Raw genomic sequence first — 19,384 nt, forward strand, 5'->3', positions numbered from 1 at the left:
TGAGCGGTAATAAGATCGCCTTAAAATAATATACATCTTTTTTCTCATGTTTATGTTATGGGTGAGATAAACAATAAACCTTAACCAGCAGAAAACAGAGGAACTAAGACTTGCTCTGAAGAAGAAATACTGTGTAATACTGGAGGAGAGATAGCCTTCTTTCCCCCTTGACCCTGACCCACAAATACTCATGAATACACATGATTAGAGTAGCTGCAATTGCAGTAAATCAGATAAGCAAGATTTTGTAAAACTGGAAGCAGAAAGGGTTGACAGAGCAGTTAGTCTTCCCTGAAAGGCATAACCAAGAGATCTTACTTTATTCAAACTTAGGGCAGAGACATTTCTCTGCCCTTTGCAAGAGAAAATTAAATTCAAATTTGGCTCACATTTTTGCATGTATTTTGCAGTGTGCTCTTAGGCTCTTGTGCATTACATTGTGAGGTATGTAGATTCACACTCATTTTTGAATAACGTAACTGATACACAAGTTATTGTAATTCTCATTATTCTTCCCAGCCTGCACCACTGGTCCTGGATCAGCCAATGGGCAGAGAAACAAGTATGGAAAAATCAAGAATTGTGTATTTGCTTCTTAGTATATTTTTGTGAAATCATTTACTTTTTGCCATTTCAATTTAAAAAGAAAAACAGTTATTTTTCTTAGGCTTTCTTGCATTTTCTTCACTGTTCAGCATTGTTTTCATTTTGCATTATATTTCCTATATTTAGAATCTCTTAAGTTTCTATCTATGAGAATTTGTTTCTAAAATTGAGAGCACTTGAAATTTTTAAAATAACTTTAGGAACTGCTTCTATGACTCTTTGCTGTCTTTATAGGACTAGTCATATAATCCTCTATCCTTATGGATGTATGTTACCTGAGAGTTATGTCATTAACATTTCACAGAACTGCCATTTTATGAATCTATACTCTGCTCTGTTACTTATTAGCTTGTCCAATATTCAGGAATCACAGAAATGAAGTAAAAAAAAAGTAATGGTGAGACAATTTTGCAGGGATGTAACAATAATAAAAGCCATAGCATTTAGACATGTTGTCAAACTATTTAATAATAATGGTCCTAATACTACTGCTAGTCATAATAAAAATTACTACAAGTAGAATATAAGCTCAACAAGCACCAAGTACTTGGAATAGTGATTAGAACATAGTAGTTGCTGAATACATATTTGTTGGACAAATTACTACTAACGAACCTTACTAATGAAACTTACTATGCAGTCTGCAAAGCATTTCATAAAAATTGTAGCATCTGAGTCTCATGAAAATGTTGGGATGGACCTACTATTATTATTTATCATTGTTATATTTTTATTTTTTTCTGTTATATTTTTAAACATTTGCATTGCAGCATGGAAATTTCCCAAACAATGCATTCAGAAGAGATGGAAAGATTGCACTAAAATTATTCAGCTCACAGGGACAAAGATCTGGGTGGTTAATATACTGTTATACTTAAGCCATAGATATAACTAGAACACTATACTCTTTCTATGACACACCTGCCAAGCAAGTAATTCACCTTCTACACATTTCAGGAGCATGTGTAAGTGTTCAAAACAAAGATTGCTATGGTGTGGCTTAAACTGAATCTGTAACACATTTTCCATGAAAAAAAGCTCTTTATAATTCTATTGAATAGTACATAAACAAGTCTAGAGAGCTTTCTCGATACTGACAGGTTTATTTTTATTTTCAAAGTGGTATTGGTTTTATTTGCTTTGCTCTTTTAGTGTCTCAGTTTAACAGCCTAAGAATAGCTTATATTCTATACATTGAAATTGCTCTTCTGAAAAACATATCTGAACATTTGCAAGAAGAAATACACAGTTTAAAGCTGTTGCCTTTCCTCTAGACTATTAACCCTCTAGATATATGACAAAATCGCCCTGTTGTTCAAATCTAATGGTAGGCTTGGGACTCCGTGGTCCGTGTTTTGAATTGACTATTTTCCTCATGATACAGTAATCTGATAACTGCTGCTCAGGTCAGGGAAAAATAAAACACTCGAGATGAACGTTTGCCATGCAAATCTGTTTATAGTTTCTATACAAATTTCACTGTAATATACTTTCTTTGACAGTGCGCTGGGCCAGTAATGCCTCTGGAAGACACTGTTGTAGAAACCAGTAATGATTTTCCTGGGAATGTTCCCTAGCCTTGGAAAAGGAACTGAAAATAATTAAGTGGACAAATCTGGTTAAATTGAGATGTTTTATACTTTCACTTTAAATAAAATTTCCTTGGTTTTTGCTACCATATCTGCAGAAAGCACAAGTGACTAAAAATAATTCTTTCAAACTATAAAAGATGAAGCAAAAATTTCAGACACTCTTACAGAAAGAATTGATTATGGGCATATTGTAAGATTTTGAAGAAAATATAAGATACCTTATTTCCCAAAACGTTAAAAGAAGACATAATTTGGATGAATCATTATATTGGAAAAATATGAGGTAACTACCTTAGCAAATTGCTAACCCTCAATTTGTTTTGTATCTTCTAATTGATTAACAATTTTATATACATCCAGCCTTGGGTAGCCAACTTTTCAGCTGTTTGACATGATGATTCAAAATTTAGTATCATGAGATGTTAAGAAAAAGTTCAACCAAGGTGACACAATATTATGATATTATTTCTCCACTACATAAGAATTACATTTTCAATAACTCTGTTCATTCATAGGACACAACACTAGTCACATTAATTGCCATCCTTGTAACATGTATATCTTACTATACTCAAAAGAAGCAGAGAAGTTGTATGACTGAGTTCAAGAATAAAAATCTTTGGACAACCTGTGTTTAGCATATTACCCTACTGGAAACTCAGTTTAACTTAACCCAATGGTCTCAATTCAATCAGACCCATAATAAATATTTTGAGAAGCCCTCTTGAATTCGCTGAAATGACATCTATTAATAGTAATACTTACCCGTATCCAGGAAGCAGAAAGTGTCAGGGACCCACCCACATCCTCCCAGAACTCAGAGTTCTAGTACCTGCCCATGCATAGCACCCTCCAGCAAGTCCCTGTATGTGATTCTGCCTCAGGGTTTTCTCTCAGGCTGGCCAAGGAGCAGACAGGAAAGTCTAGGGAATTACTACCCCAGGAGCAGTCCTCAGCCAGCCACAGGTGGAGGTGAAATATAAATGGCTCAACTCCCCTCATTCTCCAGATGGGACAATTGTAGGCATGTTCTATATGGTTTCCAGAGAGCTCGCCAGCAAGAGTGAGCCTCTGTTGCCCAAAGTAGTGACTTCCTTGTAATAGGACTCGGCTCCCTTCCCTTCCCTTTCTCACTTCCCCATACTTCTGCCAGTGCTTCCTGTCCTAGCCTCCTGAATAAAGTACTTGTGCACAAATCTTTGTCTCCAGGTCTGCTTTCAGGGGAATCCAAATCAAGACAATACATCAATTTTTTAAAAATGAATATAATGTCATAGGGGTGATATGAAAGAGATGTAAAGGGAAAGTGACAAGGTAAAGTTCTGTTCTCAAAGTAAATACTCAGACATGGCTACCTACTGCATAGTGTAACACACAATGAATTAAGCAGCACGTATGAAAGGGTTAAACAGTTGCTTTCCTACATAGAATCACCATGAAAAGAACATCTGCAAATGCAGACTCACACGAGTGCAATGCATTGCCAAGTACCCTAAGTGGTGCGGCCACCGATGGCAGGGTTTTCTCAGGACACTAGGCAAAATGCTGAGCAAGCTAAGCACAAACTTCCCTTAATTTTCATGGTGGTTCATTCATATACTGAAAACAAAAGCTCTGTTTGTAATGTACCTTGTTGTTTATAAATAGGCTTTACTTATATGACTGTCAGGCAAAACATTCACATGTTGTGCAGGATAAGGGACAGTTTCTCAGTGTGTGTCTGGTCAGCCCACACATTGTAGCACCTGTGGCTCACAAAATGCTAGTGGTACCCTCCAATTGTTTTCACTGCCCAAAAACATGTTCACAAAAAGCTCCCTACAAGGCAGTAGTATAAAGTACCATGGGTTTATTTATTTTAAAAAGATAATTAATTAATTAGTAATAAACACACAAATAAGTAAAAAATAAAAGACATAAAACGGCAAAGGAAAGGAAAAAGGCACTGGATTTAGACTTTCCCAATTTAACACCCATCTCTACTTTTTGTTAGAGGTAAGACCTTAGGCAATTTACTCATGGTCCTTCTGGCTCATATTCCACATCTGTAAAGTGGAAGAAACCACACTCTAACTCAAGCTGTTCCAAGGCTAAATGAGTAAAACACAATGTCTGGCACAAAGTGACAGTTCAAAAATATTAGCTATTCTTATCATTATATTGTCTGGCTAAATGACTGATCTCTGTAACCCAAGTCATCTCTCTGATTCATACCACCAGGTGGTATGAATTATGCAATATATGACAACATGGGTCGAGGTATATAATTCTAAGTTTTCCAGGCATGGTCTATGAATTTACCATCATTCCATGTTTTCTCACCTCCTCATCTCTGCTGTCCTTTCTTGGTCACTGGTTATTGCCAGTAATAATGACCTGATGAGAATATTATTATAGATTTTGTACCCTTATGCCCAGTTAGGATGTATTTTAAAAGGGGAGTGTAGGGAAAAAAGAAGAAAGAAAAATATTGATTTAGCTTTGTTCTCCCCTCTTTTGCTAAATCAAAGAAATACAAGGAGCTAGCAGGAGAATTTAAATAACAAATGAGATGATGTATAGGAACACACTGTTGTAAACTATAAAGTGAAGTGCAAATGTAAAAATTCTTGTGTTCTTGTTATTTATTAATAGTATCATTAGTCACAGAGCTGTTAGAATTCCAGCTAGGAAGGACATGGACACCTAGCATTATCTTTTATAAATGAGATAACTGAGAACCAAGACTAGATGCTGCCTAAAAAGAGATGGGGAAAGGTCACACCAATGGCTCTGTTGCAGGGGGTGCTTTGAGATGAAGTACTGGCTGGGAAATGGTGGTGCCAAGTTAGGCAGGGGCAGAGGTAACAAATTAAAGGGTCATCTTTTCAAGGCTGCAGAAGTCTTCTTGAAGAAGGGACTGCATTGATTGATGTGGCCTGTAATGGAAACTCAGCTAATGAAATAAAACCAGCATTTAAGAATCTCAAGCTGAGAACTCATTGCCATGGCAACCCTCTCAGAAGGGAACTTGTATAAGAAAATAAGGCGCACTTGACTACACCTTAAAATGAAAACCTACACTGCAGTGAAACAATGAAACATAGGATTTGCTTACTGTTGTAATGTTTAGGGATTAGCACCCACATTGTAAGTCCATTGTCTTTTCCATTGGAAGTTATTTTTTAAAGTTTTTTTTTTTTAATTGAGATAGAACCTGTGAGAGTGGGGGAGGGGCAGAGAGAGAGGGAGATAAAGAGAATGCCAGGCAGGGTCCACGTGGTCAGTGCGGAGCCCAGTGTGGGGCTCGAACCCATGAACCATGAGATCCTGACCTGAGCTGAAACTAAAAGTCTGATGCAAGTCAGACTGAGGCACCCAGGAGCCCCTGGGAAGTTATTACTTCTGAAGTAATAAGGCACAGATTTTGAAAGGCATGGATTACGTTTCTAAAACTGAAACTGATGGTAAGAATTTGCCACTGAGGACATTTGTCACAGTGCAAAAAAAGAGAAAAATAGATGGCAAGAAACTTACAAAAACCCTTATAAGATATTTCTATGCTCACTTGAAAACAACAAAGACATTATGATATGTAAGATAATGTCTGTGCTACTACAGTGTCTCTACATATGTCTGTCCATCCAATTGCAATTGGAATCTTTCCTCACTGCCCTCAACACTATACTCACCCCTGAAATTTCACCAAGATATTCAGCAAAATAATATAAATAACTTCCATTTGTATGTTTTAGGTAATATCATCCAAAAGGATATTCTGTATATGTGAAGTACTCTTCCAGTCCCCAAACACCCTTTTAATTTCCTCAGGACACAGCATTGTCCCAGAAATCAAAATAATTTAGTTGTTTAATTTCACCAGCCTGACTATTCATTTCTCAAGTCACATGTGTTAGAATTCTGTGGTTCTAAGACTTGGATCCATTCTTTGACACTTATCTTTATCTTTCCCAAAGTTTTAGAAAAAATCTGTGTCCTCTTTCACTTTTCTTTCACCTTTTTTTTTCCTATTCCCATTTCTAGTTTAATCTTTTTATAATTATCCCCTCCATAGTGCCTTATACTTTGCCTATCCAAGAATCAACACTCTGAAGGTTGTGGAGAACGTACACAAAGTGAATTTGCATATATTTGAATTTTGCCCAACAGGAATTCATGGTTGGAGGAAAATAAGTGAATTTTATTTGAAGTAAGTTGGAAGAAATAAGATACATGCAAAAATGAGGTCTAGAGAGCATGAAAGATTATTCAGATTTTTCATTTGAAACTTTAAGACTTGAGGAAGAATCATGATTGAAATTGTAAATTTAAACATTCATCACTATTAACAAAGCTGTGCTAATTAATAATTCACAGAAGAGATGTGCCACTATAAAATGAACCATTAGATTTATTGATTACTTTTATCCTTTTACAACCTAAAGCAAACATGTAGACATATACTGGAAAGAAGCCACCAAGAAGAATGGACAGAGGAGAGAAATATAAGGAAATTTTATCTCTTAAATTAATAAAGGAGTATTATTTTTTTCATAGTGAAAAAATTTTGTCTACAACATGTTCCAAAAATGAAATAACTACCTTACTTCTAGATAGTTATGTGTAACTATAACTTTTCCCCCTTCTCTATTTAAAAATTTCTTTTTTAGCAAAACTGGGAGGTACATGAAATTTATTTGTATCCCGCTGTTTTCTGTTTCTGTGTTTTCTGTTTCTCTCAACCTTCCTCCAGACCCCCTTCCAATTCCCCTCCTCCCTCAGGCTGAGATGCTGAGCACTTTTATCATCCTCTAATTTATGCTGCTAAAGTGAAAAGTAATGTGATAAATTTCTTCATGTTAGGGTATTAGGAAATTAATTATCTACAGATATCATGAGTATTTGCATTTTAAAGGAAAATTGCAGAGAAAGGACAATGCCTGACCATCATAAATTACTCATTAATTATGGAATTTCAGACATCTGTGGGAAGATATTTAAAAGTGATGAGAGCTAGAGATGGTTCTCAAATCACACAATGGATATGATGATCTGGTCTATTTATTTGTCTGGATGGGCAGGAGATTGAGACAAATTATGTATGTGAAGACAATCATTATACCCTCTGGGTCTTAGAAGATGCTTAAAATGTCTTGGTACTGATAAGTCTTATTAATATTTTTTAAAATAAATAAATGATCACAGTGTTTGTTTTACCTCCATTAAAATTTTAAAGAATTCCTTTGGAGAAATTAGAATATGGCAGATATCTCTGACCACTGTATTGTGATCCCAAAGCCTTTGGTTTAACTTTGGCAGAAAAGCAGTGCCTATCAAATATTTCATTTATTCATGGATATTTCTCTGGCCCCCATGCCACTAGACAGGGCTATGTGAATAGTTCTGGCCAATGAAATGGGAGCAGAAATGGTGTGTGTCATGTCTAAGCTGAGATGGTAAAAAGTTAATGCATGAGTTTGCAAGGTCTCTGTTCTATGGCTGAGCAGGTTGTCAGTTTGAAACACGACAGCTGTGAGATGATGGTATGTCTATAAGCCAGGGTCTCTGAACACAGGCTGCTGAGATTTTGAGGTTATTTGTAGTTGTACCACAACCTAGCTGGTCCAGACCATTATGGCCTTTACCATATTGCTTTACAGCTACTTTGTTACATATCTGCTACCCTACTGTAAATAGATAATCTTCATTCATTTTTGTATCTTTGTTGTAAAATGATGAATCATGGGAGAAACCATAATTATATGAGTATTTTTTGAAAAGTGAAAGATTAGACTATAAATTTAATACAGTTAATTCTGGTGACAAGAGTCATATAATTTAATTCAGTTCAATGCATCTACTGAGCAATAGAAGTCTATGGTATGTTCTGTACTTCCAATACAAATATGAGTTGGTAATAGTAACAATATTATTCATGCTTAGAAATAAGATGACACTAATAGTTATAAACAACATTAATACTAGTTTTAATTGCCTGAATAAATTTATTATAAGATAATAGAAAATATATATTGGTCTCTGTCCCCAGTTCTTGACACAGAGTTCCTAAAACTCTTGTAATTTTCTAAGTAATAAGAAGCTTAGAAGCATCTCTTGTTTTAATACTTGTCTTTGACTACATCTCTGACACAGGACTCTGAAAACCCTTGTAAATTCCTAAGTAATAAGAGCACTAGGGGCAACTTTTTTTCCAATGAGGCAATTCTTGTTGGGCTCTTGACTGGGTCCTGGATGGGGGCTGGTCACTAGAAAGACCAAACAATGATTAGAAACTTGAAATTTTCAGCTTTACCTCTCGTCATCCAAAGAGGAAAGAAGGACTAGAAGTGGAGTTGATGATTGGTCATGACTGTGAGGGAGTCTCACATTAGGACAGGGTTCAGAGAGCTATCAGGCTGGCAAACACAATCATACTAGAAGGGTAAAACACCCCAGTTACACAGGGACAGAAGCTCCTATAGTTGGGGCCCTCCCTGACCTTGCCCTATATACCCGTTCACCTGGATGTTCATCTATATCTTTTATCACATCCTTTAACAAACTGGCAACTGTAAGCAAGTATATCCTTGAGTTCTGTGAGCCTCTCTAGAAATTAACTGAACCCAAGGAGGAGGTCATTGGAACCTTGTATCTATAGCTGGTTGGTTCAGAGACTGAGCTTGCTACTGGCATCAGAAGAGTTTAAGTGTGGAGAAAACTGGGGTTAGGGATCGGACCATTTGGGACTGGGCCCTTAACCTAGAAGATCTGACACTATCGCCAGGTAATTAGTACCAAAATTGAATTAAATGTAGGACACCCATAAGGTGGCCCAGTGAATTGCTGGGTATGAGGAGAAACCTCCACATATTTGGTAACCGGAAGTGAAGGGATTTGTGTGAAAAGAAAAGAAGACTTACAGGGAATATACACAAAATCAAAAAGAACAAAATTTGGGGGCACTTGGGTGGCTCAGTCAGTTAGGTGTCCGACTTCAGCCCAGATCATGATCTCATGGTTCGTGAGTCTGAACCCCACATTGGACTCTCTGCTGTCAGCATGGATCCTGTTTCATATCATCTGTCCCCCTTTCTCTCTGCTGCTACCTCACTCATATTCTCTCTCTCTCTCTCTCTCTCTCTCTCTCTCTCTCTCTGTTCCTCCCCTATTCATGCATGTGCATGCTCTCTCTCCCAAAAATAAACATTTAAAATTTTTTTAAGTCAAAAAAAACCCAACAACAAAGTTTTTCCCTACACAGGGAGAAAACAATTGAGTTTTTCCTTTGCAAATGTACTAACTGAATACTTGGTAATAATTTATTTCTGTCTTAATAGCATCAAGAAATGACATGATGAATGTTTAGAGGTCTGGTTTTCAGAATAGATGCCAAAGAAAGAATGATCTCAATGTCTTAAATTTGCCAAATCATAAAATGTGAAAATAACTTATACTTAAAGTAATATTACCAAATACTTTGATAGAGAATTACATTTTTCCAGTTGTCTTACATCCATTATCTCAACTGACCCCCATAACAGCCTCTTGAGTTAGATATATCTGAGATAACAGTAATAATTTAGTGATTCTTTGTATGTAGAAATTGAAGTTATGAAACATGTTTTCTCCTGAGGCTACGAAGGGTTGACGTGGCTTGCCTGTGGTCACACAGGGGTAACTGTAAAGCAAGCACTGGTAAAAGGGTTTTTGAGAAATTTTCTTTGACATGTATTATAAATGAGCTCAAGTTAAGTTTATTTTCTATCTTAAATTTTTTTTTTTTCCAACGTTTTTTATTTATTTTTGGGACAGAGAGAGACAGAGCATGAACGGGGGAGGGGCAGAGAGGGAGACACAGAATCGGAAACAGGCTCCAGGCTCCGAGCCATCGGCCCAGAGCCCGATGCGGGGCTCGAACTCACGGACCGCGAGATCGTGACCTGGCTGAAGTCGGACGCTCAACCGACTGCGCCACCCAGGCGCCCCAAGTTTATTTTCTATCTTAATATCCAGGCTTTTTACAGCAATAATCGCTCCCTATCTATTTTAATAAGTCTATAAAGTATAAGCCTACACTATCAAACATATATCCAGTTGCAATAAGTTGCTAAGAATTTTCCATTTTCCCCACATAATGAGGATTTGATGACATTAATATTATGATTTTTTAAGCATTATAATTTTTTAACATTGGCCAGGAACATGACATTCCATATAAAATACAAAGCCTTGTTTCCTCCTTGAAGGAAAGAAGGAAGGAAGGAAGGAAGGACAGAAGAAATGAAGGAAAGAAAGAAAGAAAGAAAGAAAGAAAGAAAGAAAGAAAGAAAGAAAGAAGAAAAGAAAAGAAAAGAAAAGAAAAGAAAAGAAAAGAAAGAAAAGGAAAGAAACATGGAGGAAAGGTGCGAGGCAGAGAAGAAGGAAGGAAAGGAGATAAAGAAGGAAGGAAGGAAGGAAAATGGATTTTTGTGTGTGAATAAGAGACAAGACATTTGATAGAAACCTCATTCAACCATAACATAACATGTGATTAATTTAGCTGACATTTTGCTTCACATTTCGCAAATATTTTCCACCTCCATTTTTGTTTACTAATATTAAAGTGACTTTAGTTTAGCACCACCTGCTAATTTAGCACCAAGTGAGATATAATTAGCCCTCAAAATCATCATCCAAGATATTAAGATAGAGCTCATCCAATCCCAGGATGATTAGAGTAGTCTCAGTCCATCTGTAGGTCATCTCATAAATGTCAATTTAACTCAGTCTATAATTCTCCCACTTCTTACCTAATAGTGGCAAGTAGTATAACAGCAGCTATGATTGTCTTAAGATCATCATGGTTAGGGATGTTTCTTTTTCCTATTAAAAGGATGGGTGCTGTTTTTACACTATTTATAGTTGTCTAGCATCTTACTTTCTCCTGTCTTTAGAAAAGGGGTCATTAGAGATGCCAGTGAATTCATTAGCCAATTCTCTTCAGGTCTCAAGGTCTATATTTGCCAGGCTAGAAACTTCTCTACATATCCATTTTTCCAAGCATTTCAGCCCCCACCTTTTGAATCAATAAGCCACATGGACAAAATTTTAATTATTCCCTAAACGTGTATGCACACCTGTTTGGAGTTTCCTTATTTTGCTGTAAAGAACAAAATCTACTGGTTCACTAGTTTGCTTTGCTTCATTCTCTCTGAACTTCAGCTTTCTCCTCTAAGACAGAGTGGTCTTACTTACTGATTTATTTTTAAAGAAAAAAAATAAAAAATGAAAGAGTAAAATAAAATATTCATCTCTGTTAATAATTATGCAAAGGTTTAAAAGCCATAAAATTAGCTTGCAAAAAAAGTTTTGTTATTTTAAGCAAACTCACCTATGTGCACTAAAAAAGACATTTCAAAGTTATAATCATGCACGAAAAGTCCAGCCACTATCCCAGGTTATCTAAATGTGTCTCTCAATGCTCCTTTATACAAGTAATAAAGCCTTCAATTTTGTGACCCCCTAAGCAAGGCTGATCCATTCAGCCTGCTAAGAAGTCAATTGTTTAACTATTTTCCTGTCCCAGCATTTCACCAAGGTTATAATCTATGTGAAAAGAATCCCAGGGATTCTGCCCAAATTAATTTACTACTGGGTATTTACACTCTCATTTTTCTCATACTTTTATTTTCCTGGTGTAATTGATATGTAATAAACGTAGGGCATGTTGCAAAAGAAAAGCAGGTGAACAAATACTTCCAAATCCAGCTCCAAGAGACTTCCTTTCATCCCAGCCTGCTGGTAAGGAAATAGACTAGACCCACATTTTTTTGAACTCTGTCTAAACGGATAAAGCTTAGAAGGGATGTGGCATAGTTTAAGAAGAGCCAAACAGATTTAAAAAGCAGCAAATTTCAAGTTAAAATGCAAACACACACACACTTTCTTCAAAAGCCAGTGGCACAATGATTGGAAGAAAGTAGATGAGATGGCTCTGGTTGTGTGATCCTACAATGTTAAATCCTAAACCATCATGGATAATTAAGCAAATACTTAGGGTACACAAAATAGTGACCACATCACTTACTGAGAAACTTAACCTTAGTTTTCCAAATTTTAGAAATGGTTTCCTACTGTCATTTTGGACAAATATAAAGGCTGAAATGAATAAGAAATAAGAAACATAAAATTACTTACAACTGATCGGATGTTATTTTCTTTCACCAGCTTCAGAGATGATTTATAGCAATTTGCAAGGTCTTCCTTGTGGGAACCATTAATATGGCCTCTGGCTATTGGTCCTACAGTGTGGATGACATCTGCACATGCAAAAGGAAGAAGAAATAGCATAAGCAAGGTGTTTTTCACTTTTCACAAATTGGCACTTTATTTATTTTAGGTATTTGTGTTGGAGCCTGGAGCAAGTTAAGAAATATTGATAATGCAAATGCTTCTCTGGTAAAAGATTTTATATAGCACAGCCTCTTAAAGTAGACAATTGCCCAGGAAGGTGATCATTGTGAAAGGGCATCCCCTAGCAGTAAATCATTCCATCGTTATTGGTCAGATCCAAGTGAGACAGATTATAACACAAGATGTGAATAATTGGCACCCTGGCAAAAGACAAATCCGTGGTGGGAAATAAACTGAGAAATAATTGCCTGCAAAATGAGCATTCTGAATTGACGTGGGAAGAGCCAATGCTACACATCACTTTACTTATAAATAAGACAACAGTTTTAGGCATTGTACACAATAATAAAAAAGGGCAAGTTTCTGAAAATGTGCCAAGATAATTTATAACAATCAGTGATAACCCTAAAAGGAATAACTTCAAAATATTGCTACCAGTTTTAAAGTGCAACCTACCAATCCTCACATAAGTGAGATATGCTAGGGATAACACTCCTTAGAAATTACCTAGCTTCGGGGCGCCTGGGTGGCGCAGTCGGTTAAGCGTCCGACTTCAGCCAGGTCACGATCTCACGGCCTGTGAGTTCGAGCCCCGCGTCAGGCTCTGTGCTGACAGCTCAGAGCCTGGAGCCTGTTTCCGATTCCGTGTCTCCCTCTCTCTCTGCCCCTCCCCTGTTCATGCTCTGTCTCTCTCTGTCCCAAAGATAAATAAAAAGCGTTGGAAAAAAAAAAATTTAAAAAAAAAAAAAAAAAAAAAAAAGAAATTACCTAGCTTCTAATTTTTACTATATTAAAACTTTCAAAATACAATCTATACCTTTCAGCCTTTATGTTTAAAACAAAAGATTAGATTTTTTTTGTACATCAACCAGTCATTGTATTTTTTAAATATCTACACACGCATAAATTTTTACATATAGGACCATAATGAAATAGAACTGTTCTGGGTTTTTTTAATTTTTTTTAATGTTTATTTATTTTTGAGACAGAGAGACAGAGTGTGAGCAGAGGAGGGTCAGAGAGAGAGGGAGACACAGTATCTGAAGCAGGCTCCAGGTTCTGAGCTGTCAATACAGAACTAGATGCGGGGCTCAAACTCATGAACCACAAGATTATGTATGACCTGAGCTGAAGTCAGATGCTTAACTGACTCAGCCACCCAGACACCCCTGAACTGTTCTAGTTTTAAAGTCAATAAGGATCATAAGAAAGAACTAAAATTATAAGCCAAATTATTTGAATGCCTAATAACATCTGCTTTCCAGTCTTATCTGTTAATCTGGATTATTAGCCCATTTCATTGATGTAAGTAACGACGACTAATCACCTCTGATCAGAAAGACAAATTCGGTCTAGTATTATCGGAATCATATAATGAAGTGAAATCATTTACTTTGATCAGTACCACTTAATTTCAACAATAATGACAAGACAAAAACACATTACAAAAGCGAGACTAGTTTTAAATTGCATAGGACATTTCACTAGCGAATAAGTCACTAAGGGTAAAACCTTTGTTGTTTGCCTGCTAAATACTGAGTATATTACTTGATGTTTGAGAAAATCCCCCAAATGTTGATTTCAACTTTTAACTCTGAAACAGTATTTAAACCCTTCTCAGATAATATTAAAGATGATATCTTGTGATCAAAATAGGCAGACACATCACCAGTGAATTCATGCAGATATTCTTTCACAGGCAAACCTGGCTTTAAAGTGAGGACCGCTGCAATATAGGAGAGGACAGAGGGAGATTAGGTTATATTCAGGAAAACAAAACAAAACAAACAAAAAACCTAGCACACAGTGATATCATTTTTTTTGTAATAAGAGTAACAAGTAAGAGTTGTATATATTGAAGCAATACAAGCTCTGTACCATATGTCGTGAATTTTTTAATGAATATTTCACATTAGCTTCCATATTGCAGTAAATGCTAGATGAAGAAGGAAGGTTGTATTTAGCTTTTCTTCACTTTCCCCTTTGTGACTACGTGTTTGTGCCCACCTATGATATTCTACATCCCCTAATGAATCCAAAGGTAGAAAAGCTGTAGAGTAACAACACAGGATTCTACAGAAAACATTTCCCAAAAGTGGGTACCATAAGATGTGAATTTAAAGGTCAATTAAATTTGGAAATCACTGGGGGAAATCACATCAAAATAGCTACCTTAGTGCAGAACTTTTAAGACCTTTAGTATGCTACAATGGATTGCTAGTCTCCATGAGAGGGATACAAAATGGAATACATTTGACTCTTGAAAACTATGTTTTACAGAGTACCTCAAGGGACAATTTATCTTTGGGAAATGTTGTGCTGGGGCAACTCTGGCACCCTCACTGCCATTGTTGAGGGACAAGTCTGTGTTTTTTGGTTCCCCTCCTTCCCCATTGCCTTTGTACATCAGATACTTAATACATAAAGGAGCAATAGAATATGACCTTGGTTTCCTTATTTTATGGATGGAGAGGGTCAATAATAAGTGCCTCGTATCTGGGATCATAAAGATGTGTCTACTTGAGCCAAGTAAAAACAGGGCTTAGAGGCATTAATGGGAAGGGGAAAGAGAGAGAGAGAGAGAGATCATAAAAGGAGGAAATAGTGACATTTTAAAGAATCATTTTTCTTTGCTTTTTACTTTAGACATCATTGTCCACATAACAAATGGAATTTATGAAACATTATTTATTCCATTTTTATAGTTTTCTATTTAATTTAAAAGTCTGAAGACAAGCAGCCAATCAATGAGCTTCCTCCTCAACATGAAAATATTGATCTCTGTATTTTATGCTCTATATTAAACTTACAACATCCAAGATCAAGTGTTATTATCGACCAACACGATGACCTCTCAGATCCACAAAGCTGGAGGCAAATCAAAGTGAAGCTCAAAAATAAATTTCCTTCATTATTTTAATTGTTCATAGCACTTAGGAGTGACTCTTCTACACTGACAAGTTCCTCTTTTACTGTTATAAAACTCGGTCAGGAGGTCATCTTTCCAATTCCAGCTCCAGCCCTGACTTGCCAAGTGCCCCAGATGAAGCCATCTTTTCACTGGTCCCTGCCTTGGGTTCCTTATCCATAAAACAAATAAGCTGCTCAGATGATCTCTGTGGTTTCTGCTGTGATGTGGACATCATTAATAATAGACTTTGTAATGGAGCCAGGTGGAGTACAGAATGATAGCTGGGCAGTCACAAGAAACCTTAAGCAGCTTGCAAGCTTTGTGAGTATTAAGGATCCTGTTTACATATAAAAAATATTATAGACTACCCTTTCACGATAGTAGTTTCAAAATCCATTGATTGCAAATAAGTTAGAGACAAACAGCTGTTATGTCAATGATGTTTTGCATTAATTTACATTTTATTAAACACAAGAGCATCTTGATAGTGGACACATATATGTGAGATATATGAATTCAATCCATAGACAATGCTTTCACTGGTACATGAATATGTGGATCCCTTGGTATAAATAAGATCATGTAAACAGAAATGTTTAATTTGACTTCTGATGCATGCAGGGGCTCAATTACTACCACCACCACCAACAACAACAACCACCAGCATCCAAGACATCTTGAACACACAGGCAGGAATGACAGTTGTCATCTCTGCTCTGATGTGGCAAGCATACTACACATTAAGTCCTAAGATCCAATTATAAGTCAGAAGCCCCAGATCTGTCACTAATCAGCTGCATAACCTCAGACAAGTCACTCTTTGTGTTTCCCTCTCCAAAGCTAAAAGAAGGAGTTGAATAAGACGGCCTCTAAGATTCTCTGCTGCTCTCAAATGCAATTCCTCTTCTCTTTGCCTATTAAGAATTGATCTATAGATTCTAAGTAGTTTAACTCATTCTTATACAAATAAATGAGCACCAGTCATGGTTCAAGTTTCTCAAACATGCTTATACAACTAAAGTACAAATTGGTCCCATCCCCAGAGACAGTGTTTTAAACATTCCTATCAAAATTATAAATGTAGATTCATTTTGATCCAATAGTTCTATTTCTAGGAAGGTATTGTATATAATATGCTTACTCGTATGCAAAATGGCATTTATACAGGTCATTTACTGCAACACTGTATATAATAGCCAAACATTGGAAACAACCTAAATATCCATCAACAGAGACTAGTAAAATAATTGTACTCTATACAATGAAATATTATGCTTCTGTGAAAAGAGCAACAAAGGTATTTGTATGTGGATATTAACAGGTATCCAAGATGTATTACTAAGTTAAAAAATATGCAAAAAAAGTATAATTAGTATGCTACCATTAGTGTAAAAATACCCCACAGGTGAAGGAAAGAATACATGTTTCTTTTAGCTATACCTGCATAAAATATCTCTGGAAGCATTAACAAGCAATTAATAACAGTGGTTTTCTACCAGGCTAGTGATAAAAACTGCAAAGATGGAGGCAAATATGAAGAGAGTTTTAATGTTTACTTGTTAGATATATGTTTTACATTCAAATTATATGGATGCATTACCTATTCAATAATTACATAGGGCATTAAAACAAAGGGTAGATGGTTTATTAAACCATGTTCCTGGATCCCATCTACCATATCACTATAACATCCAAGGACTGTTACTGTGCTTTATAAAGATGATCTTATATCACTACAAATATGAACGTGCTCTTAAATTAAAAAGATACAACTCCAAGGGATTTAACATCTTTATTATTTTGCTCTCTCAATAATCTCTTTATGTAAAGCAATTATTTTCAGATAAAAGTAGGGTTTAAATGATGGACCAAAGGGCATTTTTCTTCTATATGTCTAGTATCTATCTTTAAAGTTTCACTACAGTTTTAATACGCAAAGTGAATTCCAGATACTTTACAGTGAAAATGTAGTACAGGGATATACATCTTAGATACCTCAGTAACCAAATAATTTTAAATAAATAGCCAAGAATTTTTAGAAATGAAAAGGACAATATAGAAAATTTAATCATTTTACCTTGTTCAGGGAACCAGAGTGGCAGAATAATACACATCAATGTGGGGAGATACAATATCACAATGACAATATGATTATAAATAAAGTTTCCCTAAGGTGACTACTTATTTGAGGAAATGGCATACATCTATAAATATAAAAGTTGACATTTTTACCATGGATCCCATTACTTTAACTTCATAGTTTGGTTAACTATTACATAAAAGCAAAACAAACCAAAACAAACCAAACCAAAACAACAAAAACCCAAAAACAAACAAATACGAACTACCCCAAAACATGGTGGCTAAAGACAGTTAACAGCCATTTTATCATTTCTTTTGATTTCTCTGGGTGAGAAATTCTGAAGGGCCCAGCTAAGGCAGCTGGTTTAGGGTCTCTCACAGGGTTGCTGTCAGCCCATGGGTGGCAGTGGAACACTGGGAGCTATGGAAGCTAAGAGCTGGACTAGCATCTCTCCTTCTTCATGTAGTCTCAAGGAGTCTCCATATGGGCTAGTTTGGGGTGCCTCACAACAAGGCAGCCTCAGAGTAGATGGACTGCTCACATGACAGCTCATCATTCCAAAAGCAAGTGTACCAGTGGTGGAAGTTACGTCGCCCTTCTTCACCCAACCTTGGGAGTCACACAGAATCACTACTACTATCCCTATTGGTTGCAAGCATCACACAATTCCACCCGTTTCAAGTGGAGACACAGATGGTAGGAATAACAAAGAATTTATGAGCATATTTTAAAATGGCCACATCACAGGACTTCCCCAGACACTTGGACTTTATTTTGGTTAGCATGTTTTTAAAAAGTCTTATGGTAGATATATTAGAAACTATAGAAAAGGCCGATATAATTAAATCTATTTCCATGCAGCTATTATAGAAAAGAGTAGGGATTCTTCAAAAAATTAAAACTAGAACTACCACATGACCCAGCAATTCCACTAGTGAATATTTATTTGAAGGAGATGAAAGCATAAACTGAAAAATACAACTGCACCTCATGTTCATTGCAGCATTTTTGATCTAAGTGTCCAAAATGGATGAATGGATAAAGAAAATGTGGTGTGTGTGTGTGTGTGTGTGTGTGTATGTGTATATATATATATATATATATATATATATATATATGATATTATTAAGCCATAAAAAAGAAAAAAAAAAAAGAATCCTGCCATTTTCAACAACATGGATGATCCTTGAGAACCTTATGCTAAGTGAAATAGGTCAGACGGAGAAAGGAAAACGTCATGTAATTTCACTTTTTTAAATAAATGTTTATTTATTTTTGAGAGTACAAGAGGGGGGAGGGGCAAGAAGAGGGGGACAGAAGATCTGAAGCAGGCTCTGCACTGACAGCAGCGAGCCTGATGTGGGGCTCAAACTCAGGAACTGAGAGATCATGACCTAAGCAGAAGTCAGATGCTCAACCAACTGAGCCACCCAGGTGCCCCTGTAATTTCACTTTTATGTAGAATCTATAAACAGTACAACAATAACAAACCCAAGCTCATAGAAACAAAAAACATATCAGTGGTTGCCAGAGGTAGAGGTTCGGGGCATGGGTGGAGTGGCAAAATTGGATGAAAGGGGTCAAAAGGTACAAACTTACAGCTGTTAAATAAACAAGTCCTGGGGATGTAATGTACAGCATTGTGACTACCGTTTATAATACTATACTGCATGTATTAAAGTAGCTAAGAAAGTAAATCTTAAAAGTTCTCATCATAAAAAAAAATTCTATTCTAGTATCTTCTCAGACCTATTCTCTTAAAAAGTCAGCTGCTTATTTAATAAAAGTCAAAGCTAGAGAAAGATTGGGATATGAGATTGA

General features: G+C 36.2%; 1 protein-coding gene across 1 annotated transcript in view; it reads right to left on the reverse strand.

Moving 5' to 3' along the window:
* MACROD2 (mono-ADP ribosylhydrolase 2) overlaps window positions 1-19,384 on the reverse strand; it is a 2,059,774-nt gene that overhangs the window by 754,094 nt on the left and 1,286,296 nt on the right. Inside the window, exon 6 of the mRNA XM_058684846.1 lies at window positions 12,354-12,475. Coding sequence (XP_058540829.1) covers window positions 12,354-12,475 — 122 coding nt within the window. The remainder of the gene's footprint in view (window positions 1-12,353; window positions 12,476-19,384) is intronic.

This window comes from Neofelis nebulosa, chromosome 9 (genome assembly GCF_028018385.1).
Source record: "Neofelis nebulosa isolate mNeoNeb1 chromosome 9, mNeoNeb1.pri, whole genome shotgun sequence".
In the NCBI taxonomy this organism is placed as follows: Eukaryota; Metazoa; Chordata; class Mammalia; order Carnivora; family Felidae; genus Neofelis; species Neofelis nebulosa.